The 25,161-nt window shown below is 49.5% G+C and overlaps 1 protein-coding gene across 1 annotated transcript in view; it reads right to left on the bottom strand.

Annotated features, from left to right (window-relative positions):
• Positions 1-4,474: 4,474 nt before the first annotated feature.
• LOC114068630 (gamma-aminobutyric acid receptor subunit gamma-4) overlaps positions 4,475-25,161 on the bottom strand; it is a 32,009-nt gene continuing 11,322 nt past the window's right edge. Inside the window, exons 4-9 of the mRNA XM_027904909.1 lie at positions 12,669-12,889; positions 12,015-12,097; positions 10,453-10,590; positions 8,859-9,011; positions 6,815-7,017; positions 4,475-5,740 (exon numbers count right to left, since the gene is read on the bottom strand). Coding sequence (XP_027760710.1) covers positions 5,447-5,740; positions 6,815-7,017; positions 8,859-9,011; positions 10,453-10,590; positions 12,015-12,097; positions 12,669-12,889 — 1,092 coding nt within the window. The 3' untranslated portion in view covers positions 4,475-5,446. The remainder of the gene's footprint in view (positions 5,741-6,814; positions 7,018-8,858; positions 9,012-10,452; positions 10,591-12,014; positions 12,098-12,668; positions 12,890-25,161) is intronic.

Here is a 25,161-nt window from a genome sequence, read left to right as displayed (position 1 = left end):
AAAATATTTTTGGCCACACTCATTCTCCTTAAATTCAATCTCCCCCAAGGCCTATAAAATCTGAGGCATTAAGAGGAAGACAAATTATAATGAAAGTATTTTAGGAATATAAAAAGTAATGACTTAATATAACTTTCTCTTCTCCCCCAATCCCCCCCCCCCCCCCCCCCCCCCCCCCCCCCATCCTTTACCACCTCATGTTTTTGACATCTGGGGAGCTGTCAAAGCTTGGAGGGATACATGGTGTGCTGGAGAGAGGCAGGAGGTGCTTCCTTTGTGGGATGGTGTTTTTTGTCCCCAAGCCAGGGGTCTCTATCCCAGGGCACTCCAGCACTGCCCACCCTCGGAAAGCAGGTTGAATGATCATCAAGCCTGCGGATGGTGGAGGAAAGGTGGAGGAGCCTTTGGGGGCCTCTGTCCATCCTCCTGTGATGAGTCATGTGTTAGGGTGATCTTGGGGTGTTTGATGGGTAGGAGGGAGCTTTTCCATTAGCAGCAATGCTCCCTTTCCTTCTCCCCTGGGTAAACTGGCTGTTGAGGGGAAATTTTAGGGGACTTTCTAGACAGAGAGGCAGCAGCATGGCAGGATGTGGGAGGGAGACAGTGTTTTGGGGGCATAGCAAGAGGCCGATTAATTTCTTTAGTGCATCAGTCATGACTAATGAATGCTTAAACAAAAGAATGAAGGTTAAAGTGTCACAGACGTGTCTGTGTGGGCCCGGGGATGGATTTCGGGTCAAGAGGCTCCCTCTTGAGGGAGGCCTTTTCCAGAGCTGGGTTTGTCCTTTTGATTAGGATCACTCCAAAAGTCACCAGCACTGCAATGGGAAATAGAAAGGTTGAAGTCAAGTGCACCAAATATTATTGCCCAACCACCTCTGCCCCAAAGCACTCGGGAAAACGTTTTCTTTACAATGGTAACAGACTGAGGGGACCAAGCAGGGGCTTATCTTGCACTACAAATAATGATTTTAAATCATTTAAAGAGATTCCTTCTGAGCGGTGTTGATTTGAAGCAGCTTCTGCCTTCTCCTTTAAAGCCCCCAAAAATATCCCCCACCCACCCCCAAAATATCAGACTGACATTTCCCCCTACTTTCTAACAAGATAATATTCTGTGGGGAAATAAAAAAATTACCCAGCTCCAGTAACCCCCACAGGAGGGGGGCAGGGGGCAATTTTTAGCCTTCTTACAAAATGTGGACAGACAACATGATGTTGAAGATGGGCAGTCCATGATGTCCTTTATTATGTATAATAAGTAGCATCCAGAAATCTCAGTCAAGGATCAAGCCCTAGAGTGCCAAACCCTGTACAGACACACAGCAACAGAGTCCCTGCCCTGAAGATCATACAGTCTAAAAATGGTCCCTCATGTGGCATCATTTGGAGGGGAAGAATAGGAATTGGAGGCAGAGAAATGAAACATCAACCTTTTTTTTTTTTTTTTCTGATTTCCTTTCATCTTCCAAACAAAAGCCATAAAATATAAATGCTGAGATCATCATTTCCAGTCCCCATCATTAGCCAGATGATAGAATGATAGAATCAGAATCACACAGGCTGGAAAAGACCTTTCAAGATCGTTGAGTCCAAGCATAAACCCAACACTACCAGTGTTAGTTTTAGTCTATCACTAAACCATGCCCCCAAGTGCCATGTGTCCATGTCTTTTAAATACCTCCAGGGGTGGTGATTGCCCTGGGCAGCCTGTTCCAGTGCCTGACAGCCCTTCCAGTAAAGAAATTTTCCCTAATATCCAACCATGATGGCCAGCACCAGGCACTTTCAGGCCACCAGCAAGGAAACTTGCCATGTAGGAGCTGTCTGAGAGAGGTTCTCTGTAGACACCAGGGGTGGGAACGTGGCTCTCTGATCCCTGGGAAGGGGAGGGAGGAGGCGAGGGAAGCCCAGCACCAGCTCAGCCTTCGAGGGTGACAATGTGCAGCTCCTCCACCAAGGTTTTGGGAGGGGAAGAATCTCAAAACCTCCACGAGAGAAAGCAGCACAGACACCCAGATGTTTGGAACCACCCAGGTGTTTTACAGCACCCCTGGTTCCTCAGTCCCTCCTGGCCAGGGTGGCACAGTTTAGCCCCATGTTTTTTTGGGCAGTGTCCCCTGGAGTGAACTGTCCTGGGCTGAGAGACACTGTGGGTGCCATAACCCACTTCAGCATGATGGCAGAAAGTACAGAATGCAGGGAAAGGCAGGTGGTTTGTGCCAGTCTAGGAGGGGCCAGCGGGGTCAACTCCCACTGCCATGCTGAGCAGGGCAACACATGGCTGCTGGATGTCCCTGTGTGCTGGATTCCCTCCTGATAGCAGGGAAACCTTTTTTTCAGGAAACTGGAGCTTTGCACAGCAATCCTAAAAAATGGCAGATTTTTCTTTTTGGCTTTTCACGGCTTTCCTTTTTTTTTTTTTTTTTTTTTTTTGAGATGCTATAGAAACTTAAAAACATGATTGGATTTGTTCATGCCTTTATTTATTGCGCTATTTATGATGGGCACAGATTTCCCTAAGCCAAAAAGCCCCCTCCCTCCTCCTTCCCCAGCCTTAGTAATCAGCTCCCTTGTGCTCCAGCCCACGCTAGGCTATTTTCCTCTGTCAAATCCTCCATCATTGGTTAAATTACCTAGGTGTGTGTTGGCTTTCTCTTTTTCTTTTTTTTTTTTTTTGGTGAAATCTTACAATCTTTCAAGTCTTCTTTGTCCGAGTCCCTGTCATCCTCTCGGGTTTCTCGCACACCCTGTTTCTCTCCTGCTTGGTTTTGTTAAAAGGTCTAATTTCAACAAGTTGCTGCTCTCAGAGTTGAAGTCTGTACTCCAGTGATAATCACCTGTGTCCATCAATGGTCCCCCCGCAGCTTTGAAGTTACAGCAAATTGTAGCTGTTTGGACTCCTTTGCACTTGGCTGTTAAGATTTTCCCTTCCACCCTCTCCCTTCCTCAGATGCTCCCCTTCCACGCTCTGCTGCAGCCTACACTGCCAGCACACCTTTCGAGCCACCAGCCTGTGAAGGAGCATTTTTGGCCTGGGTCCTGGTTTGCCACGGGGTGTCCCCTCCCACGCACACACCAACAGCTGCCTCCCGAAACGTGGAGACGCTTCACTCAGCATCTGCAGTGTGAGCCGGTTTCAATCTCGGATGCTCCTTCCTTTCGGCTCCCGACGGAGATCACAGGACCCCGTTTTATCCAGCTCCCCGTTGGTGTAGGGCTGAGTCATAGCAGGTTTTTCTGTTGCTACATCGAATAGCTCTTTGCTATCGGGAGCAGAACATCAACCCGCCCGGCTGGGAGTCGGCACTGTCACCCAGCAGCTCCCCTTGTCTGCAGGTTGTTTTGATTCTTTTCTTAGACTTCTCCCTCTCTGTGTCTTTCCCTCTAAAACATTAATTTCCTCTAATTAGAGCCTCCTTAACAATTCTTTCCCCCCCCCCCTCCTCAGTTAATTTCCTCTAATTAGAACCTCCTTAATAATTCTTTTGCTAAATCAATTTCCTCAGTTAGAACCGCCCGCCATAATTTCTTTCCATCCTTTCATAAGCTGTCGGAGCAGCTAGGCAAATTATGCTTCTGGGTAACCTTTATCTCTTACTTGGTATTTTAAAAGAAGAACTGTAACAGGTTAGACAGGCACAATTTCCCCTTTCAGAGCTCTGCTGGTCTGACCCCATTAGGTTATACTTAGCTGACTGTTGTACTATTGTATACTTAATAAGATGCTCTAGCTGTTCCTCTGGAACCAAGGTAAGGCTGTATTTATGAATGAATTAAACATGACACTTCGTTATTCAGATCAGATTTAACAGTGTCAAAATCCGTCTTTAAACCAGATCGAGTTGCTCTCCAAGAATGTGTAAAACCTCCTGCCTCTGTTAGCTGTCCTGTGAGCCAGCCTTCCCTAACTTTTCCTCTGCAGCCCTGCTGGCTTTCTTCTCATGACAAGTCTTTTAAGTACTAGTTTTTTTTCTAAAACATGCTGTTTTTAAAAAAAGATCTTCTTTGTTTCTAATTTACACAGTAAGTAACTATTAATGGCCCGTTGCTTTTCGCAATCATGGTGTGGGCCACATCAGCAGATGGTATAAATGGGGAGGCAGCCAGTTTACAGATTATGGACCTTGGGCCTGAGTTTCCTCTTCTACACTACGCAGTTTCTTCCCAGTTGAAACTGCATTAAGGATTTCTCCATCCCTTTAAGATGGACCATAAGGAACCACCTCAAAATGTCTGACCTTGACATCTATCAAGGACACCCCACTCCCATCCCTGTTTTGGGGAGGAAAAGGGCCAAGTATTGATGGCAACTGGGAGGAGTCATACACCCTTACTGAAGACTGTCATTTTATGTAATTATGGGGAAAAAAAAAAAAAAAAAGAAGAATTAAAGGAACACATCTGAGCTGCGGGAATGCTCTCTTCCCACCACTGGTAGGTGCAGCAGACCTGATGGTCTCGACAGGTGTTGCTGCACGGCACAAGAAGGCCCAGCTCAGGTGGGACAGGCCAAAGAAAACCTCATGTCAGGCTCGGGAGACTGCTGGCCTTTGTAGCACAAGGACTTTCACCCTCTTTTGGTGATGCCCAACGTGAGCTGCAGAGCCCTGTCCAAGTCCCGTCACAAAGCAGAGAATGTCACTGTGGGCCCTGAAGAGTCTGCTCCAGGAAGGCAGACGGGCCCTGCAAACTTGTGAAGTGCTTTTTGCCACCGTCTGAGGAGAATCAGTGGGTGGATGCCTTGGGTGCCACTTGGCACAGCAGGTGGAGTGATCCACGAGGAATTCTTCATAGATGTTCTGCTGGGAGCTGGTGGAGGCTTGGAGCTACTTCCTCCTTGTCAGTGCCACTGTCAGATGCCTGGGCAGGTTCAAAACATTTTAGCCAAGCCCAGTTACTGTGGGAAGCTGTACTGCTGCCCTTTTCCACCCTATTTCCTTCTGACCTTTCCAAGCTTCTAGCATTCCACAAAGTCTGTTCTGCTAGAAGTGGTGCAGAAGCTGTAAGATCCCCTTTATTTCCTCTACAGTCTTAAAAACTATGCAGGAAACTCCATTTGCCATCATTTCCCTTGGAATTTTGGAGTAGGATTGGGTGGATAATCGAAATGCATTAAGGTTTTTGTTTTTGACAAAATCCCTAATGCTTGAGATGGGAATAGGATGTTTTTGGGCAATCTTACAAGGAGTACAATGCTGGTGGTGTTGGAGATGAGGCTGTTTGGGAAAGGTAGATTCTCTAAAAAGACATGTTAGAAGGCTAAAAAAAAAAAAAGCTGTTTGGTTCTTCTCAGAAGAGATGAGAGAGAGCAGGAAGAGGGAGCCACCAGGTTGGATTGTTCCGACTGACAGCTGACTACAACAGAAGAGATGCTGTTCTCTATGCTCCTTGAGAAGCCCACCTTGCTGGTCTCCAGTCCATTCCAGCTGAGGGCAAAAAAGGGCTAGAGATAGAGATAGGCAATCCAGTAGACGATGTTGAAGAGCAGGAAGGCAGTGGGGAAGAAGACGCGGGAGTAGGAGTCCAGGCGGGAGATGTGGATGCGGACCCTGCCCTCCCGCCACATCCCCGTCTGACAGTCCTCAATGCAGCAGAAGAACCTCTCACATTCCTTTCCTTCCAGGCACGGGGAGCCAGGATCATCATCGTCATCCTCCTCTATCTCTGGGGGCCAGTGCATGATGTGGTTGATGTTGATGGTGGTAAAGGTTGGCATCACCTGTGCACCGGCAGGCGGCTGTAACGGGGAGAGGGAGGCAGATTAAAGGGAAGGAAGAGGCAAGAAAACATAATCTAGACACCAGTTCAGTGGAGAGGGATGACTGATCATCTCCCATCTCTGCACCTGGATGTAAATCACCACACTGGCACAGTGCGGGAATTGGCAGCTCCCTGCATGGCTGTGAGTGCCCTCCCTGGCACCCCAGAGCCAAGGCAGCAAAGATCTAATTGCTCTGATTCTCAATCTCTGCCACTAATAGTCAGTGCAGAAACAGGACCTGTCTGATTTCAGCCCCTTCCCTCATTCCCCTGAGCTCAGCTGTTTCTGAAGGCACACAGTCCAAAATGTGTCTCCTGGTTGCTGGCAGGTACTGGAGAAAAGCTGAGGAAAGGCTGTGTGTGACTCATAACTTCTTGGCCCAGGAGGAGGCATATCATCAGCCTCATGGAAGAGCTCTATCCACCCTAGGATATGAAGGATATGCTGGGAAATGAGCCTGGCACAGAAGAGATCTGTCTTTTTTTGCTTTCATTTCTCCTCCAGTTCACAGGTCTGTTTCAGTTGATGTGTCAGAAATACCTGACACGAGCTTGGGCAGATCTCATGACGGATGATGAGAATGATGACCACCCTGTGCTCCCTCTCCCCACATTCAACAGGTCCTGTGATGGACAGACCCCAAAAGGAGGTAGGTTTCTGCATCTCTGTGACCTAAGATACCTCTGTGATCCACAGAGGTCAAACTGACACAGGTGGAAGAACGGGTCTTAAAGTGAACATTTACATTTGGTCACGTGAGTGTAAACTAAATTAAACTATAGGCTGTACTAATAAGCTCTCTAGCAGTTTTGAAGAGAGCACAGGGTGCCTGGGTCTGATAGGGGCTTCTTTGTGTTTTTCAGCTGCTTTTTCTGGTTGTGTCCCACCTTTCAGGTGCTCAGACCCAACACACAGAGTGGTCAGAAGCCTTTATGAATACGCGTCAGGCACCAAACGACATCGGCAATTTCCAGTCCGGGCTCAGGAGGGATATTTCTAAATAGTTTGGGTTTCTAGCATCATTCCCCTCTGCTGGCCCCCCTGACCTACCAGCCTGGCTTTCCTGTTGTTGTGCTCCAGTGGTTTCTTGTTCCCCACCAGGTAGTTGAGCGTAGCGTACTCCATGAGAGCCGCGAACACGAAGATGAAGCAGACGGAGACGAAGAGGTCCATGGCTGTGATGTAGGACACACGGGGCAGGTGCTTGCGGGAGATGGTGCTCAGGGTGGTCATTGTGAGCACTGTCGTGATTCCTAAGAACGAAAAGGGTGGTGTGAGTAACAGTGAGGAGCATTTCTGCCTCCCAAATGCATCCAACCCCCAAAACATCCCCACGTCCTCTCTGCCTCCCATAGCTGGAGCAGGAAGGCTCTGTCAGTGCTCTCTCCTTCATTAGGCAACTTGAAGTAGACACCAGTCACAGGCTTCCCTTTGTTTCCTAGGTCTCTGAATCTTACCCATAAGCTTTCAATCTGCTCGTGGCTGTTCTTCAGAGACAGCTCTTCACAATCTATCCATTTCTTGACGCAGAGGGCAAGTGGGTGGGAGGTGATAAGGAATTTCTTTTGACTTGAATGGGGCTTGGAATTGTTTTTGCAGCAGCAGTAATGCTCACAGACCTGTGATAAAGTGTCAGGAGCCAACAAAGGATTAGCTGCAAGAGTTGGTATTGTGATCTCATCCCCTGGCTTCTAGGACGTGGGGAAGAAGCAAGAACTCCCCACGTTTCTCCTTCTCCAGCACTCATCTAAATCCACCTGCCACCCTCTCCTGGGGTCACCCCAGTGGCTCTGGGTACAAGCATGGCAAAATATTTTACATTTTCCTGCTATATTTGCATTAGCAGATGTGATGTGACTTCCCATCCATCTGAAGTGCCGGTGGAACCGGTCCAGTTCCCATTTCCCTGATGCAGGCTGGCGGGCTTGAAATGTGCTGGGGATCATTTGTATTAAGTGAAGTGGGGCTGTGGAGAGAACACATTTTTCTTCCTGTGCTGAGACCCCTTCCCACAGAGAGGGGCCCCTCTCCTGGGGGAACCTTGCCTTGTTTTCTGAGACAGCCACCAGGGCTGTGCAAACTGTGCAGAGCACTTTGCCTCTTGCTGTTCCTTTTCTACCAGCCAAGGACCGTGGCATTCCCTCACCTCCATTGGAAGTGACACCCTCCTCCATCTCCTCTTTCCGTGGGCACCAAAGGAATCAATTTTTGCTGGGGGGAGCGGGGAGACATGGTCAGCATGGATGGGCTCTGAATAGCTGATGGCCCCTCCTCTCCTCTCTATCCCCACAGAGAACCTGCAGGCAGGGCTGGGAACGCTACCTCCAATTAAAGGGGAAGTCAGCAGGGCTGATGGGGAGGACAGCGCTGGGAATCAGAGCTTGCTGTAAAATGCAGATACAGCCAAAGTGTATTAAAGGTTTGCAAAGGCCTCTCCAGCACCTATCAAGAGCAGCATTCAACCAACAGAAGCTTTGATTCTGCCTCAAAGAGCCACTGCAGTTTGCTGAGAAAATCTAAATAATGGGAAGAACCGTTGCCACCTCCTCTGTCCTGGGTCCTGTGGGGTGACTGGCAGAAAAAGGTTGTACCTATAGGGCTTCCACCTCCTGCCAGAGCTTGGGGCTTTGTGGATACAGCTGAGCAACTTTGCCCATTAACCCTACAACCTTCCTGTCACTGGTCCTGTGCTGAGGCCTTGAGAAGTCACGAGGAAATATGGAATACAAGGACAGACAGGAGCCCTTTGGGCAGCACTGCAGTGGCACAGCTCACCCCCTCCCTCTCCCTTTCAGTGCATGAGATTACCCCCTTGTCAGCTTGGAAAAGGCCATGTTCAGGTCTCAGATCAAGACATGAGAGTGATGTGCTATCCTAAAATAATCCAGGAGTCCAAGCCAGCACAGCTGGAGATTGGGTTGATCTTGAGAACAGTGTTACCAACAGGAAGCTGGAGGAGTGGACTATTCTCCAGTAAATTCAAAAATTCCAGACAATGGCAAAGCTCTCTGGGAAATTTCGTACTCCAGCACTGCCAGCCTGCCAGCCTGGCAGAGTTTGACAAGCACCAGACATGCATCATCCTGTCTCTTACCCAGAGATGTCCTGGCTGGTGTAGAGTCTCTCTTAATCCAGAAGGAAACCCAGGAAAGCACAACAGTCAGGATGCAGGGAATGTAGGTCTGAATGGCAAAATAACCCATACGCCTGCTGAGGTCAAAAGACACTGTCATCACCATGTACTCCCCTAGGAGGAAGCAACAGAGACAGTGGAATCAGAACACAGGGCTTCCTCAAGCACAAAAATCAGCAAAGTTTCTGAATTCAGAGCATTTCTGATGAGGTTTTCTTGTCGTTTTAAGGGCCTGGCCCTCTGGTTTTGTAGCTGCCCAGACTGGTATCTTCATGTGGCTGGCTGAGTAGGCTTGTTGACTGTCTGGTTTGGTGGCTAGTGGACTCTGTCGCTACCTGGCTGGCTCTGTAGCTATCTGACTTAATATCTGCGTGACCATTTCAAGTGTGACTTGCTGGATGCCAAACTGGCTGTTTGCCTGGCTGCCTATATGGCCACCAGGCTGCATTTAGACCTGCCTGGCTATGCCTCTAAGGACACTGCAAAGCACACAGTTTGGAGAAGTTTCAGGGAAGAACCTGCAGAGATCATTCATCTTCAGCTGGTTGCTGAGAGGGTTTCTCTTCTATAGAAGCTCCTGGGCTATAACAGGCTCCATGGCCTGGCTTGCTAACGAGCTACCCGAGCTGTGACAAAGGAGGTGTCCTTCAATCACTTCCACTGAGAGTCTGGTGCTGCCTCTGGAAAAGGCGTGTGGTGCCGTACAACCTGATTGCTCGTTTGGCAACTTACAGCAGAGCTTCCTTCTCTTTTCAGAGACTCCCAGGGAGTATTGGAAGAAAGCCACCTGACAGCTTTAGGGTTAAGATGGAGCTTGCAAGCAATTACCCAAAAAAAGAGAATTGCAAGCATCAGAAGGCCGCGGGTGCATTCAAGACACTTTCACTTCTTGTCCCCGTTCGTGCTGCCTTTCTACCCCAGTTAGAGGCTGGCTGCCACTGTGGACAGCAGCAGCTTTGTGCAGAGTGGGAAAAGCACTACTCCTTGATGTTCCAGAGGGCTTAAAAGTACCTCACCCCACCTTCAGGGATCCAGAGGCTTTCCTCAGTTGTCTGTGGGAAGGAAAGGGGATGTGAGCTATTACAAGGAGGAGAGGGAGTTGAAGGGCTTCCATCACTTAGTTTCTTCACACATGCAGCCTTACCCCTGTCTCTTAAAGCACAATTCAGGTGTTCATCAGCCTGCCACAAGTTTACAGAAGGAGAGATTGAGACCTGCAGGTTCTGACTTCCCTACCCCTTTTTCCAATCCTAAGCACCAGTCAGAGATCACACAATATGCACCAACTGCAGCAAGAGGGGTACGAGCTCTCCCTCCCAAACCTTCAATTAGGGATTGCTTCATCCACATCAGCACTGCCACCCCACAGTTCTCACAGATGTCAGTGGTTCTGGCCTAGTCCTGCTTTCATCTCCATCACTTCTGCTCCCTCTGGCCAAGGCCCCTTGTTGGGACCTTCCTCCCCCTGCGCTGTGGAGCTGTCTGGTGACTCCTTTGCCTCCCATCAGGTCTCCAGCACGCTGGTGTTTCCGTGGGCTGTCCCCCTTTGCCTCACCTGCCCCGGTCCTGAGAACCTCCGAGGTGTTCCTCAGCCCCGTGAAGTCAAACTGGTAGAGCCTCCAGGTGCGCTGGTCGGAGACCTCGATGGAGTAGCGTCTCCAGCGATAGACGATCTCCTCCCGAGGGTATCCGTCTGGGAAAAGGGGCACGGACATCAGTGGAAGAGCATGGGAGTGCCTCCACCTCAGTCACCACCCCGACCACAGGAGCACTGGCATTTCCCCTGAGCTGTCAGGCAAACACGGAGCTTCAGGGCAGGTATTTCTGAGGCCTCCTGTTTGGATTCCCTTAGGCATTCCCACATAGCAATGGGAGTAGGGACTGCATCTCCCCTCAAGGGCTGCTTCAGATCCTGGGGATGGGAAAAGCAACGCTGGGAGCAGAGCCTTTCCAAGGACTGCACTGGTGGGAATGAGACATGAGTAGGTGTAAGAGGACTCCCTTGGTCTGAGGGAGAACTTCTTTGAGGGTGGCAGAGCGCTGGAATGAGCTGCCCAGGGTGGTTGTGGAGTCTCCCTCCCAGTGATTCTGGAGTCAAAATCTGGATTCCAAACCCACCTGGCCTCATTCCTGCGTCACCTGCTCTTATCAGGGGGGTTCCTCTTGTCAGGGGTGTTCTACTAGATGAGAGAGCTGATCTATGGAAAAGAAGGGATGCATTCTCCACGGAGAAGAAGCCCCAGTCCTGCAGGCTGCAGCACAGCTCCTCCTGCCTCTGGCTTTCTTGACAAAGACACAAGCCTGCTGTGAAGCAGGGACCTGAGAGAGAGCTCCTCAGAGGAGGATGGAGTGAGAGCTTGGCAGCTAACTAACAGTGTGTCTCTAATTATCAAGCGTGTACGGCATGTACTGTTAATTAGCGGAGAATGAGGGATGGTGGGAGACGAGGGGATGATATCTCCTCAGCGTGCTGCCTCCTCTGAAGCACCTCAGAGCTCTGTGAGCTGTATCTCTTCAGTGGCAGGGGAAGCAGGAGAGGCGAACCCGAGCTTGGATGATTAAGCTGGATTTCCCACCCACGCAGGAGGACAGGGATCTCTTGGTGCAGAAAGGCTCCCTGCAATATTACCAGTGGAGATGTGCTAACATCAGCAGCCCTCCGTGCCAAAGAGCCTGGATGAGTGGTGACTGAGAGGGGAGGTCTGAGCAACCCTCCTTTGTGATGGCCTTGGGTGCAGGATGTTTGCAGACCTCACTCTGGAAAGCCTGGTAGCCCCCTCAGAGAGTGGGAGAACGGGGAAAATGCAAGGAAGAACAGCTGCCATTTGTCTGCCAGAATATATCCATATTCTGCCTAGAGTGACCAGAAGGTCAGAGAAATAATCTCCTCCAACCACCCATCCAAATTAAGGAGAAACTCAGGGCTACTGTGAATCTGTCCCTTATGACCTCTGGTAGCCCAGGAGAGGGAGGATGCTTCAGGGCTCATGAAGAGAGACACAGAGATTAGGTGAAAAAACACAGCTAAAAGGGAGGATGGTCTCCCCAGGAGAGTACTGCTCCACTCAAGTTTCTCTACTTGCCTTCTAAAACTATTTTAAAAATACGTGTACTCACAACTGGAAAAAACCAAAGGGCAGGAGTGAGTGTCCATTGGGAAATTCTGCAGCTGGAGCAGACATTCAGCCTCGATTGTCAGCCTGAGACAGGAAGACAGAGAGAAGGAGGTTTTGTGTTGGTGAAGGTGGTTTGATTCCAACGCCACAGTGTGACAGAGCGATTCTCGCTTCCTTGACAACTAATTTGTGGAAGATCAGTCTGTTTGCAGGAACATTCCAAACCAGCAGAAAACCAAAATATATGTTTGGACATTTTCAAAGTGAAGAGAACCCTCTAATTTTCACATTCAGAAAGGCTTTTTGTTTAGTCAACTTTCCAGATTCCTTTATGGAAGTGAGAATTTGTGGGAACAAAAGCCAAATGTTTATTAGCAGAACGAAATAGCTGAACTGAACAACATAACATTAATCCTTTAAAAAGGATTTTGGTTTAGGAAACCATTTGTAGTTTTGACTTTTTTTTTTTGAGGGGTATGGGATATAACAGGCTGATTTTTTTTTTTTTTTTGGAAGCTTTCATCTTAGGGAGAGGAAGCCCATTCTGCAAGCAGCACTGGGAGACATCTCTGCTAGCCTGTCCCAGGGCACCTGGAACCTCCCCTGCTTTGACCATCTCCTTGTTCCCTCACCTCAGAGTGCCTGCTGGATGTACCTGAGCGTGTAGAGCACTTTGCCATCGTTCCAGATGCGGAGGAGCTGGTTGGGAGTGGTTATCCAGTGGGAATCGGCCCTCTTGGAGTTCCTGAAGAAGGTGTCTGGGATCCAGATGCGGCTCACCATGTTGGTGTTCAGCGTCAGGGCCTTCAGGGTGCTGTTGAAGCGCAGGCGCCGGTCGTACCACGTCTGAGCAAAGAAGATGTCAATGGTGTATTCCTGTCAAACAGAAGGAACAACAGGCCTTCCTGAGAGGGAATTCAGGCAAAGCAGAGCCCTGTCCCCCGATCTGCAGGCCGCTGTTTTGGAGTCACAGCCATAACATCCATTTCTTACAAACAAGGGCTTGGGCTTCCTCTTGGCAGACACCTCAACGCTCCTGTTAAGCAGGGGCATGTTGTGGATGTTGGCTGAATCCAGTCCTAAGTTTAGCTACACCTTTTAAACACAGGCAGGGAAAGCTGCTCCCCAGCTTATCTGAGAAGGCAAGCAGACAGCTCTTTCTGTTATTTATTAGGATACAGCCCAGCTGCGCTCCACACACCTAATTTGTACATCCAGCAATGATAGTGTTGTGCATAAATCTAGTGAGAATCTATCCCTTGCTGCAGGACTTACCCTGTAAATGGTTTACATGAAAACTCAGGGCACTCTGGGTCCCTGGGCACATGCCCCTTGCTGAAGATCAGAAAAGGAAGCTGGAGCAGAGGCTGTTATGCTCCAAGTTCTTGGTGCAACCAGTTAAAATCTCGAGTCTTGCAGACAGAAAAGAGAATTTCCACCATAATAAGGGCCTTCAGTTCCGGTGAGAGTGTGTCCTAGCTCACTGATAACTGGAACTTCTGGGAGGCAGCTCCTGTCTGGGTAGTCCACACCATTAGCCCACTGTTCTGCTGCTCTCTGCTGCAAGCCAATTTGCTCCTTAACCTCTTTTTTCAGCTTGCCTGAGAAGGTGCTAATTAGTGCCATGCAGGAACATGTCTGGCACTCAGCAGCTCTCTGAACCAGACCCCAGATCCAGTTTCACCAGTCCACACTCTAGTCAATCACCTGCTCCTGATAATTGCTGACCTGATCCTTGCTCCCCTTCACTCCTGCTGAACCCCCAAGACCACCGAGGCATCGTCTCCCTCTCTCCTGTGGGCAGAGAGGAGCAATGTCTGACTCTGCCATCTCTCCCTCTCGTTCTCCTCCTCCCTCTATTGATTTATCTGGGTGGAATTTTTATGACTGCAGCACATCCTCCCTCCGCTGCCCTGGCTGCTGGTTCCCAGCTGGCTCCTCAGACCACACTGTTAAAATAGACGCCCTGGGACGGCGTGTCCTGCCGGGGGCGGGCGGAGCAGGGCAGAGCACGGCTCCCCACTCCATCTTCCTCGCCCTGGCTGCGCCGGCAGCCAACCGGGGATGAGTGATGGGCCCCAAAAACGTCCCTCGCATGGGAATGAGATCATGAGGAAAGAGCTTTTCCCGTCAGGCGGCCGAGTCGCTCTGGGGGATGATGCTTCACCCCACAGGGATGAGCGAAGGTGACAGGGGTGAGGTCCTATTGGGGTCTAAGTGGGGAAACAGGGACAGATGCAGCATGTTCAAAGTGATGGCATTGCCCCTACAGGTCACTCAAAGCAGATGTGAGCGAAGACAGCAGCATCCCTCCAAGCCAAGTGCACAGGCACGGCCACTGCCCCGAAACAGCAGGCTGGGAGAGCTCTTTCCAGCACCTGAATGCTCTGGATTGCGCTGGGTATTGCTTGGACATGGGGTATGTGGCGATGAAGACATGGATCAGGCTGTGACACAGTGAAACAGAGCCCACAGGTGGGCAAAGAATCGCTGGCACAGCAGGAAGAAGATGGGCAGCCCAAGACAACAGCACATGTGGGCAGAGCTGACTTTGTTCTGCTTGGGGCCATTTTCTTGTCAGCCACGGGGGTCAAACGAGCACAACATCTGACATATTCTCCCCCAGCCCTCTACACCTCATTTGAGTTACTGTGAGTTTACATCTCTCCTCCTAAGCAGGAGCTCTGGTGTAGGAGAAACCAAACAAAAATGCAGTGATAAATCCACGTTAGATGCCACTATCAGTTCCTAACTCCTAACTGGAGTCACTGGTGAGATCTCTCTCCTGGGCTGGCTGCCCAGTTAGATGTCCTGCTGTAAAGTTCAGCATTCAGGTCTGGTATAACCAATGCTAACACTTTGGAAGAGCGGAAGGTCAGCTATCCTGGGGGTTTAGCATTTGTTGTCAAGCCCAGATTTTTCAGGAGGGATCAGCATTAAAGAGTTCCTCTTGTGCCATTCATAGCCAGCCTTTGCAAAAGGTGCAGTGCACAAGTCATTCAGTTCCGAAAAATCTGAGCTGTTATTGTCACTGTCCTGTAGTTTGATCTAATTTCAGTGGCTATTATTAGCACAGCTATTCACGAGGAAGAACTTGGTAGCTGAGCTGGCTCTACCTAGGGAGCCCACTGGGAAATTTTGGCATTTACAAATGTATTTTCTTTTGTAATTATCCGAGGCAACATTTATACAAATGTGGACACTGGGAGGGCTTTTGCCCTTCCAATTTTCTCCCTCATCCTGCTGTGAGGGAGAGAGGTGTGTGAGGCTGAGTTGCAGGCTGGGGTTAAACTACAGCAGTTCCTGAAGATTTCAGCACTTATTTGCGATCAGCAGTGGGACAGGGCTTAGACCCTTCCCTGGGCATTAATGAGATCCCACTTAGCTGTAGGCATCTGACTAAGGTGATTAAAACAGGAGGTGTTTGACCATGGGTTTCCTACAGTCACTGGAGAGGGGTAGGCAGTTCTGGAGGGAGATCTCAGAACAAAGCAATGCAGGTTGTCTTCTGAAAATATCTCACACTCTTACTGATCTTAGAAGAGTCCAGGTTGATCAACTGTTGAAGTCTGGCTAAAGCTGAAGACGAGCTCAGCCCCTAAAACTTCGGGCACTGTTTCTTGATCTCCTGCACCCCTGTAGTTTCTCTCTGCCCCTGACTCATTCTCAGCCATCAGAAAGAGACTCCTCAATGCCTCGATTTCCCCATGCGGAAAAAAGGTTATTGTAAAATACGCCTCCACCCTTACTGTACCATCTGCTGTGCAGCACATGGAGGTTGTTAACTTCTCTGGGAAGGCACAGGCATTTTTAGTGTTTTCACCAGAAGGAGCTAACGAAATCAGAGGAATTGCTCCAACAGTTAGGCCACTCCATTTGGATCACACACGCGGGGTAGCACACACATGTTGGCATGCCTGCAGTATCACATCAAATTTCAGTCATAAAATAACAAATCAAACCCCTGATAAGGCAAACCCTGAGGGCTGCCTGCCCTAAACATGATCACGTGAGTTTATCCAATGCTAAGGAATGCCCTGCAGGAACTCCTGTCCAACCCAGCCTTTCAGCATGTCCCTGCTGGCCCTCGGTCACTGTCATCACCTGGCACTGCTGCACATCACTGATCAGTCCTTGTTTTCCTCATGTGGGCAGCACAGATGCTGGGGGAAACACAGTTCTGGAGATTGGTATAATCTCAAAACATTTAACGGAAAAAATCGCGTTCCGTAAAAGAGCGTTTGCGGGAAATAAGAGGGTGGGGAGTTGACAAGAATGTTTCATATTGGAAGAAAAAAAACCCATGAAATAACAACAAAAAGATTTTGCTGCATTCCCAAACCCTTTCATTTTAAAAAAATAGCACTTAAGTGAAAAGCTAGGGGATTTCTGTGTGAAAAGTAACTTCAAAGAAAACCCCAGAATTTTCAATTCAAAAGAAAATAGAGAGGTTCAGGAATCGGCCTGTGCCCAGCACAAGGGAGCTGGGAGCTGGTCACTGTTCTCCCTGTGTGCTACCCTGTCATCCCAGCCTCTGCTGCTCTGCCCTCGCAGGGGGGGAATCAGCCCATATTTCCAGTCAGGTTTGGCTCCAGAAACGCGACTCTAGGCTAAGTTCCACCCTGAGATCAGAGCAGATATGAGTTAGAGCTACTGGGTTTCAGAGTAACAGCTTCAGCTCCCAGAGTTGGCATGACACAACTCCAAATCAACAGGGTGTGTTTTCAGGTTAACTTACACACCAAATAAACACAGTTGGGCCCTCTCAAAACATCCTTTTCAAATGGCTCCAAGCAAGTTTGTGTGTTCAGTTCAGCTGATCCCTCTCAAGGGTGCATTCAGTGGGATACAGAGGAGCTGGTGCCCTATGGCTCCTCTGTTCCACCTCTGAGCTTCTTTCTCCGTGTTCTTAAGCAGCTCAGCTTTCTGCCAAGTGCCAAAGAGAGGAGCAAAGCCATGAGATGAATATGTCTTAGATGGTTTCCTTAATTAGGATAAAATGAAGGATTTAAATGTGCAACTTGACTTGTATTCAATAGCAACAAGAAAACCTCCAAACAGAGGAGTCAGAGACCTGCAAACATGTTCTTCAGTTTTCGTCTACTGGAGAGATAGGTTAGAAAAATCCTAAATAACAGAGAGGTGGAGAGATTAATATCCTAGACAGTCACATTCTAGCTTTTATTGTTCTGATATTTGTTTTTACTCATAGAGCTCCCTTCCCTCTGCACCTCCAAGCCAGTCCCTCACTGCAGTCCAATAAAGCAGGCTGCTTTCCTGGGAAGCATGGACAGCATTTCAGGTGGTCTGATGTGCATATCACGGGTCCATGCTGTCAATCATAGAGCCAAGCAAAGGAAATATTGCAGGCAAACTCTCAGGGATGCTGCAATTCAGGAGAATCTCAGAAGTTATTGGAGGAGACCCAGGCTTTGGGTGTATTTCTTTCAAGGGCTGGTTGGTCACTCTGCAGCACAAGGCAAGCCATGAAGCCTCTAATTTGTGTCCCTCTTCTGCAAAACAGGCTAGCACAAGCATCCCCCTTCAGACACAGCTGTGTTCAGCATGTCCACACCCCCACAGCCTCGCACAGGTGAGCACTTTCCTCTCCATAACACTCCACCCACCCTCCAACCTGCGAAGATCCCTGACAAATCCCGGGTTGCACCCAGATGCTGGCAACCATGTCCCAGGGAACATGATAACAGTGAAAGGTCTGGAGACACTCTCAAGGCTAAATAAATAAACTAAATAAAATAACAGTGTTTTAGAATAATCCTGACGTCTGAATGCACGATGTCTTGTCCCCACAGCTCGTGGGCTGGACTGTGCTTCTAAGATGACATGTGCAAGCACTCCCCAAAGGCAGCAAGCAGAGATGCACCAGCTCGTGCCTGACATCAAACATTTCAGCAACTGGCTGGGCAGCACCAGGCTTCTCCCAGTTCTCCCATTAGCAGTGTGAGACTCCTCACACAGTCTGTGGCTGCCTCTGCGTCCCTGCTCTGGGTGAGTTCTGTCTCTCCAACGCTAAAGAGCCAAAGAACGAGAACAGGAGTTTCATTCCATTTCCAGGATGCCCCTCTCTCCAAATCAGACCCCTGAGAGCTTTCTGGGCAGGATGCTGGAGTGAGTAGGGGAGCTCGCAAGGACGGTGGGAACAGAGCTCTGATGATCTGTGGTTTCAAGGTGACACACTGAACTTCCCATCTGTTTCACTTCTGCAGCAGCACCGGCAGCGCTGCCCTTGTCTGAATGTCTTTCGCCTCTGCCCAGGGAATCTCAGTTTGAAGCAGCTTTCTTTTTATAATACAAACTTGCTATTAAAAACCATCTCCATGTCCTGTGCTCGTGCCAGGAGCTGTCAAACAAGACATGCTATTCATGCTGCTCTGTCCACTGCAAACTCCCCAGTCACTGCTTGCTCGCCCTTGGACTCTGCAGATGGGAACTGGACAAGGCTTTTGACACTGTGCTGGTTTCTGAGATCTCTACCTGCCCCTTCCCACACACCTCTGCTCATGCCTGGTCCTGTGAAGGTGCAAGTGGGGACATCTAAAAGGCAGGTTTTTATCCTCATGGCAGCCAGCCATCCCAGACTTTCTTTCCCCTCAAACCCTTTCTTCTGAGATGTTCCCTTGTGCCACCACGTCCTGTATTTCAGAGGTGTTGTCTCCTCCCACACAGCCCCAAGGTGGCTGTTGATTGCCACGGGGCCCATTTCATGGGAACACAGGCTGGCACATGGAGCCTCTCCCCGTGAGCCCATGACCTAGATGTGTGTGTTTTAGCATCCGTTAACAGTCACCACCCCAAGGATCAAGGAAAGTCCTTGAGTTGAGACATGACATCAGCCAGACTCTGGTTTATAGAGGCACAGTCTGTCTGCACTGCCCTTGATGAGGTTATTACTGAAAAGGCAGAGATGTGGACACGGGATGCTCTATGATGATCGGGCAAAATTAATTAAAGGGGAAGGTATTGAACACTGGGTACAAAGCCAAGTGTAAGCACCTTCTGATGCAAGCAAAGATGCAGCCCAGTTACCACGGTCTCCAGAAAATGCCTGGGATGCTTGCAGAGCAAAGCCACACTTGTCCCAAGTCTTATTTTCACACCACACCTCACTGCTAAAGGCTTAAATGTTCCCCATGACAGCTGGGATTGAAGGAAGAGGGATGCAGGGGGGAGAAAGAGATGTGAGGACAGAAGGAGGTTGGATAATGGGAAGAGAATACTTAGCACTTTGGGCAGGTGCTCTTGTTGGTTTGTCCTTTAGGCTCATGGGGTGTTTGACGAGACAAAAAGAAATTTCCTTTGAAAGGGCTGGAAGACAAACCTTCTCACTGCATACAATTAACTCCCCAAGATCCTCCTCCAGGACAGCTTGACAAGATTCAGATGAGAAGCTGGAATTCCTTTAATTGCACTTCCCATTCCCATGCCACCCACTGTGATTAAAATGAAACACTGGGGTGGGCAGTATTCGACTGGGAAAGCAGCTGCTGCAGCTCCCCTGGCGCAGGCAAAGGAAGGTAGGAGGTACCATGGATTTCCCAAGGTGTCCAGTCCTAAACACTGCTGGGCTGTCTGGGATGGTCAGCTTGTCTTTCCAGAGTCTGCTTTTGCCTGGAAACATCTCCTGTTCCTCCAGCTTGGATGTGCTCCTTGCCCTGTCCCTCTGGCCTTACAAACTCACTGTCCCAGGTTGCTCTATTCCCACCAGGCTGCCTAAAGGATCCTGTTTAATTCTGGAGCTGGACACTGCAGCCTCACTGCCTCTTCCCTAGGCTGGAGGTGGTACCATAGAGAGAGGCTTTCCTCCCAATCCCTGATGCTTCTCTGTCCTCCTCCCACAAAAACAGCTCTGAGAAAGCGCAGTGCAGCCAAGTCCCTGCATGGAAATGCCTGAAGTGCTGGCCAGAAGGAAAACCACTGTTTGGCTGTATAAATCCCTTCCTAACCCTCATCCTCCAGATAAAAAAAAAAAACCACATTCAAAACATCTGAGAAAAAATCTGCTTTCACAAAAGGGGAGGGGTTTGTGCCCTCTGCAGAGATCCTCATTCCTGACCCTGTTCTTCCTCGGCCCCAGATGAAGAAGGAGATGGGAACAGTGTACTCTGCTCCCCTGACTCTTTCAAGGAAAGCTGTTTCATGTTGTCTCTCATGCCCCCTTACCGTTCTTGCCAGCTCTCTCTTCCTGCCCTGCCTTTTTCTTGACGTGGCTCGTTCTCCCTGCTTCATTTTGGTTTTCCTTTCGCAGTTCTTTTCAAGCCATCACAAAATCAAAGCCCAACCCTAATGAGATTTCAAGGGAGCACGGGGCTAAGGAAAGCAGCTGGGAGAAAAGTAACCAGTTTACAGAAAAAGAACAATTTCTTTCTGCCTCCCTTGCTGGGTATTCAAAGGGCATGATGACAAGCTGGAGTGCAGTTATAGAAAGGTTACCAGGCCAGCTGATTCTCCTTTCCAGGCAGACATCCACACTTCAGGCCAAGTGTGGAGGTCATTTGGAAGCCAGTTCAGCAGCCACTGGGCAAGCAGGGCCTGCCAAACTCTGCTGCTGTGGGCTGCTCACTTCCCTGTGAGCACCCACCTGGTGGGTGCAAAAGACTCTCCTCAGAAATTAGAGTCCAGTATTCCCTTTTTCTTTTTTCCAGCTCCCAACTGTGCTGCAGAGGCTCTGCCTAGTGCAGATGCCTCCTTTGAAACACAACCACTCTACCTTCCTCAGCTCCCCTGGATGACTTTAGGACATCTCTGGGGAGTGGTGAAAGAGATGAAGGTTCAGTTTTCTACGCAGTGGTACATGGAATACACTGACAGAGCTTGTATCTCCCAGAATCATGCACAGAAAGAAACCAAACTCTTTTGGCTCTTAAGCTCTAGTCCAGAGTTCCCAGGATCTGGGCAGCACATCCTCTGCTGTTCCTTACCAAGTCCCAGAACTTGGACTTGCATTTGGCTTTTTGTCCCTGCAGCAACCCCGAGGTATTTTCATCCCCCCTCTTGCTGATGCAGTGAGAGAGGAGCAGTGTCTAAGCAGCCCGTGGCCTCAGTGCTGCAGAATTGGACTGAAGCTTGCAGCCAGTTCCACAGGAAGCTGCTCCCAGAGCTCACATCCCAACACCCACGAGCACCGGGAAGGGCGCTTGGCATCCCCACTCCCAGAGCTCCTTCCATCCCCTTCCCTCTCTGCAGAGACCCTTCCTTCCCACACCTCCTGGTGAGATTTGCTCTGCCAGTCTGCTCCAAGCCATGTCATCACTTAATTCCTGGCTCTTTGTTGTAGTTGGGAAAACTGGGGTCCATTGTGCCCTCTCACAGGGTGCAGATTCCTGGGACAAACTAAGGCTGCAAGCTCTGGGCAGGTCTGCCAGTCTGACACTGCCAGATCATGAAAGGAAAGGGTTGTCTTGAATATATCACAGGCTTCTCTGCCTTCAGCTTTTCTTTTCAAGGACAAAAAGGAAGAGAAGATCAGCCAGTTATCATCCTAGCTTCACCCTCCTTCCCCACCACGGCCGTAGAAACAACCAACCTAAATCCCACAAGTTTTTCCCACCCCTCTGGAGGCACACAGGAGAGGTGAGGGGTTGCAGGGAGGAGAAGCAAAGCCACAGGAAGGCTCAGGCAGGCTGGCAGTATCACTGCTCCACTGCTGCTCGCTTGCAATTTGTACCATGGGCAATTAAATCCTTCCTGTGCACAGGGATGGGATTCAATAGCCTGAACAGTCAGCCTTTAGCACTGAGGCATGAAGAGGTCTGGGAAGCATATTGACTGGGGTCACCCACAACCACTGAATTCCCAGAAATGGTCTCCATTTTGTGACACATTTATAGCAGGCAGATTCCACATCAGCCTTTTAGGGGAAATGGTAGGATGGCTTCGCCTGGGGATGAGGGAAATAAACAGAACTGATTTCTACTGGAAAAAAAAAAAATAGAAGTTTTGTTGGAAATAAATTAAACTAGTCAAAACCTAAAATGAATTACCTCAACCTTATAATTTCATTCAGAAACTTATTTTTCTTCAGTCAGCTAACAAAGTATTTTGGTTTGCCCTTATCTATTTGATGTACTTCACTTTGACGTTTATTTTCATATACTCATTTTCATGCTTTGCTTACAGGACAGAAATTATCACCATGTGAAAAGCAAATCAAAACAATCTGGCGATATTAAATATAAATGTTTTGATTGTCCCTAAACCCATTTTTCCTCAGAAATGCTGAAGAATTTTGGCTCCTTTTCCCAAAAGGGAGGGGAGAATGAGATACTCTCCTCTACAGTGCTGGCTGTTCACCCTAGACAAGGAACCATGGCCTCTGACCAGCTCTTTGACTTGGTCCTCACACACCTGAAATACCCCATCCTCTCCTGCGGAGACATCCAAAGCCTTCAGTTCAGATAAATCAACTCTGCCTTAAAAATAATTCAGCCCACCGAGTGACAACCATTGGTACAGCTCAGAGTCCATATCTTTCAAATTTGACACAACAGCGCTTTCCCTCTGACTTGGCAGAATCAATTTAATGAGGTTCAGAGCACAGACCAGTGACTGAATCCCACACATGGTTCCTGGCCTGTCCATGAGCACACACCTCCCTGTGGAGAAGGTTCAGTGCCCCTGTGCCCAGCTTCCCCCACCCTCCAGAATTTCAGGTGAAGCCCAAGCAGAACCGGCCAAGCTCGTCCTGCTTACCCACCATAACTCCCTTCCAACGAGTTAAGTTTAGGTTGGACATGGGGAAGAAGCTCTTCACAGAGAGAGTGATCAGACCTTGGAATGGGCTGCCCAGGGAGAGGATGGAGTCCCCGTCCCTGGAGGTGTTGAAGCAGAACCTGGACGTGACACTCGGTGCCATGGGCTGGGTGACAAGGTGGGCTTGGGGCAAAGGTTGGGCTCCATGATCTCAGAGGTCTTTTCCAACCTGGTTCATTCTGGGAGTTCTGTGGTTGTGATGGGACCAGCTGCAGCCATTCTCTACTTTGTGAAATGCAGCTCCAAGCCCTCATCTCCCAGACATCCCCACCAGTGCCATGGGCAAGGCTGCATTCCCACCATCCAGCAAACACAGCCTGTGGATCACTGCAAAGCCCCTCGTAGTGCCCTGCCAACCTGTGAGCAACCTGGGAGCTGCCAGGGTGGCCTGGGACATCCCTCCAGCCTGGTCAGGGCCCCAGTAAGGAGAATTCCCAGGTTACTGGACAATGTTCATCATGGTCTGATGGCACACAAGAAGCCCAATTACTGGCAGACACCTCCGAAAGGGACACAAGGTGCAGCTGCTGCAGTCCCAAACTGTGTTAGGAAGGTTTTCTGTGGGTTAAGGTGAGGAATTCCAGGTTGCAACTCTCTCAGGTCAGGAACAGTGAGCACATCTGCCCCTTGGGAAGCACCTACAGTCAGCGCCCTTCCCAGGCAGCCTGCAACAGTTCAGGGCAAACAAAACACCCTCTGCGTTCAGCCCAGCTGAAGAAACCCGAGTTTCCTCCGAAGGCTGGCGCAAAATGAATGAGGGATTGAGCCGCTCCTGCCAGCACGAGGCCGGAAATCAGATCCGTGAAGGAATTTACACGAGCTGCTCACTCCCTTATGAATGCTGATTTATCCCGCCTTGCCCGAGGGCCCGAGGCTGCCCGAGCTGTGGCTGTGGGAAGCACCTGAGTGCCAGGAGTGAAGCTGCAGCTAAAAAAACCTTTCAGTAGGGAGGCCACATTCCGCCTGCCTGCGAGCACAGATGTTAATTAACTTTGGGGCTTTGCTCTCCAGAAATGTCTCCGAGGAAAAGCGCATTCTCTGCCCCCAGGAGGCCACTGTCCAGATTTTCGTATTTTATTTGGCTCCAAGTTTTCGAGGCAAACCCCCAGCTCTCCCCTGATATCTGACTCCTCGGGTTTTCTGCACAGCCTGCAAATAAAATACCGACGTGGATGTCACACAGAAAATATCTGGAGGGGGTTACTGTATGTTCTGGATAGTAAAAGGAGCTGGTTGAATTATTCATAGCGAATAAATCAGCCCTTTTCCGTTTTGGAAGCAAACTTTGACCCTTCTGGAAGCTCTTGGGTTCGGTATGGGAGTAACTCATTTATTTCATTAGACTTCTTGTTGCAGTCCATGATTTGTCCCACAAGTCACACGTGCCTGGTGTGATTCCTCAGTGGCCTCATGGTTTTTTTTTTTTCTTAAGGCACCGACAAATACCGGCTCCAGGACAGCCACTGCCCTTCCCCGTGCTCCTGACCTCACTGCTGCGCAAACATCATTATCTACGTGATGAACAGTCCCTCTCCCAGCACTTGGATGCACAGGAAGGGGCTCAGGTGACCAATCCAGGAATCAAGAGCTGTGAGAACCCTCCAAGCACACGAGCATTTGTGAGGACGTTATAAACGCGCCGCCGGCTCCTGCGGCACCGAGTCATCGCTCAGGCTGGAAAATAACAGCCAGGAAAAGTGCTGGGGCCCGCAGTGAGCAATACCCACGTCCCAACACTCGAAATTTCTGTGATATACATCTTTATCGGGGGCCAAAACCCGACCTGGCTCATTAGGTGAGCGTGTCCTGTGAAGCCTCAGCAGATTTGTGCTGATGCCCACACTCACTGCACATAGGGCGGGCCAAGGAGAGCCACACTATCCTTGGCAGAGCACTGCAGCGTGCTCCGGGCGCTGCAATCTACCCTAGAAGTGGGTGCATCTGGGCTATTGCCTCCTAGACAGATGATTTGTGAAGCATTTTTAAGTCCTTTCAGTTGAGAAGTGCTGTGCAACCGCTGGAGTCTATTATTATCAGGGAAGAAGGGGGGAGGCAGCAGATTTCCTTTACCTATAGGCTTATCTTGTGCTCCAGAGGAACATAGTCAAGCATTTTAAGCAGTGTGCCATTTTCAATTCATTTCCTTCCTACTTATTCCAGAGCAGCCAAAGCTAAGTATAATCAAGACTTAAGTGTTCCTCAGAGCCAGACAATTATTACCGGTCTTGGTTTCCCCATCTATTAAGGAGAGACTAAGATATTAACCCAAGCCTTGCAGTGGGACACCAGGGCTGTAACCCAAGGCTTCCTGCTGTGGCTCTCACACCGCCTGCCTTCCAACAAAGCACAACCTCTACTCCTTGGGATGAGCAGTGGCA

This window comes from Empidonax traillii, unplaced genomic scaffold (genome assembly GCF_003031625.1).
Source record: "Empidonax traillii isolate 1590-97213 ecotype Southwest subspecies unplaced genomic scaffold, ASM303162v1 scaffold1103:size489020, whole genome shotgun sequence".
NCBI classification, from domain to species: Eukaryota; Metazoa; Chordata; class Aves; order Passeriformes; family Tyrannidae; genus Empidonax; species Empidonax traillii.
This window is presented reverse-complemented; position numbering and strand designations above follow the sequence as displayed.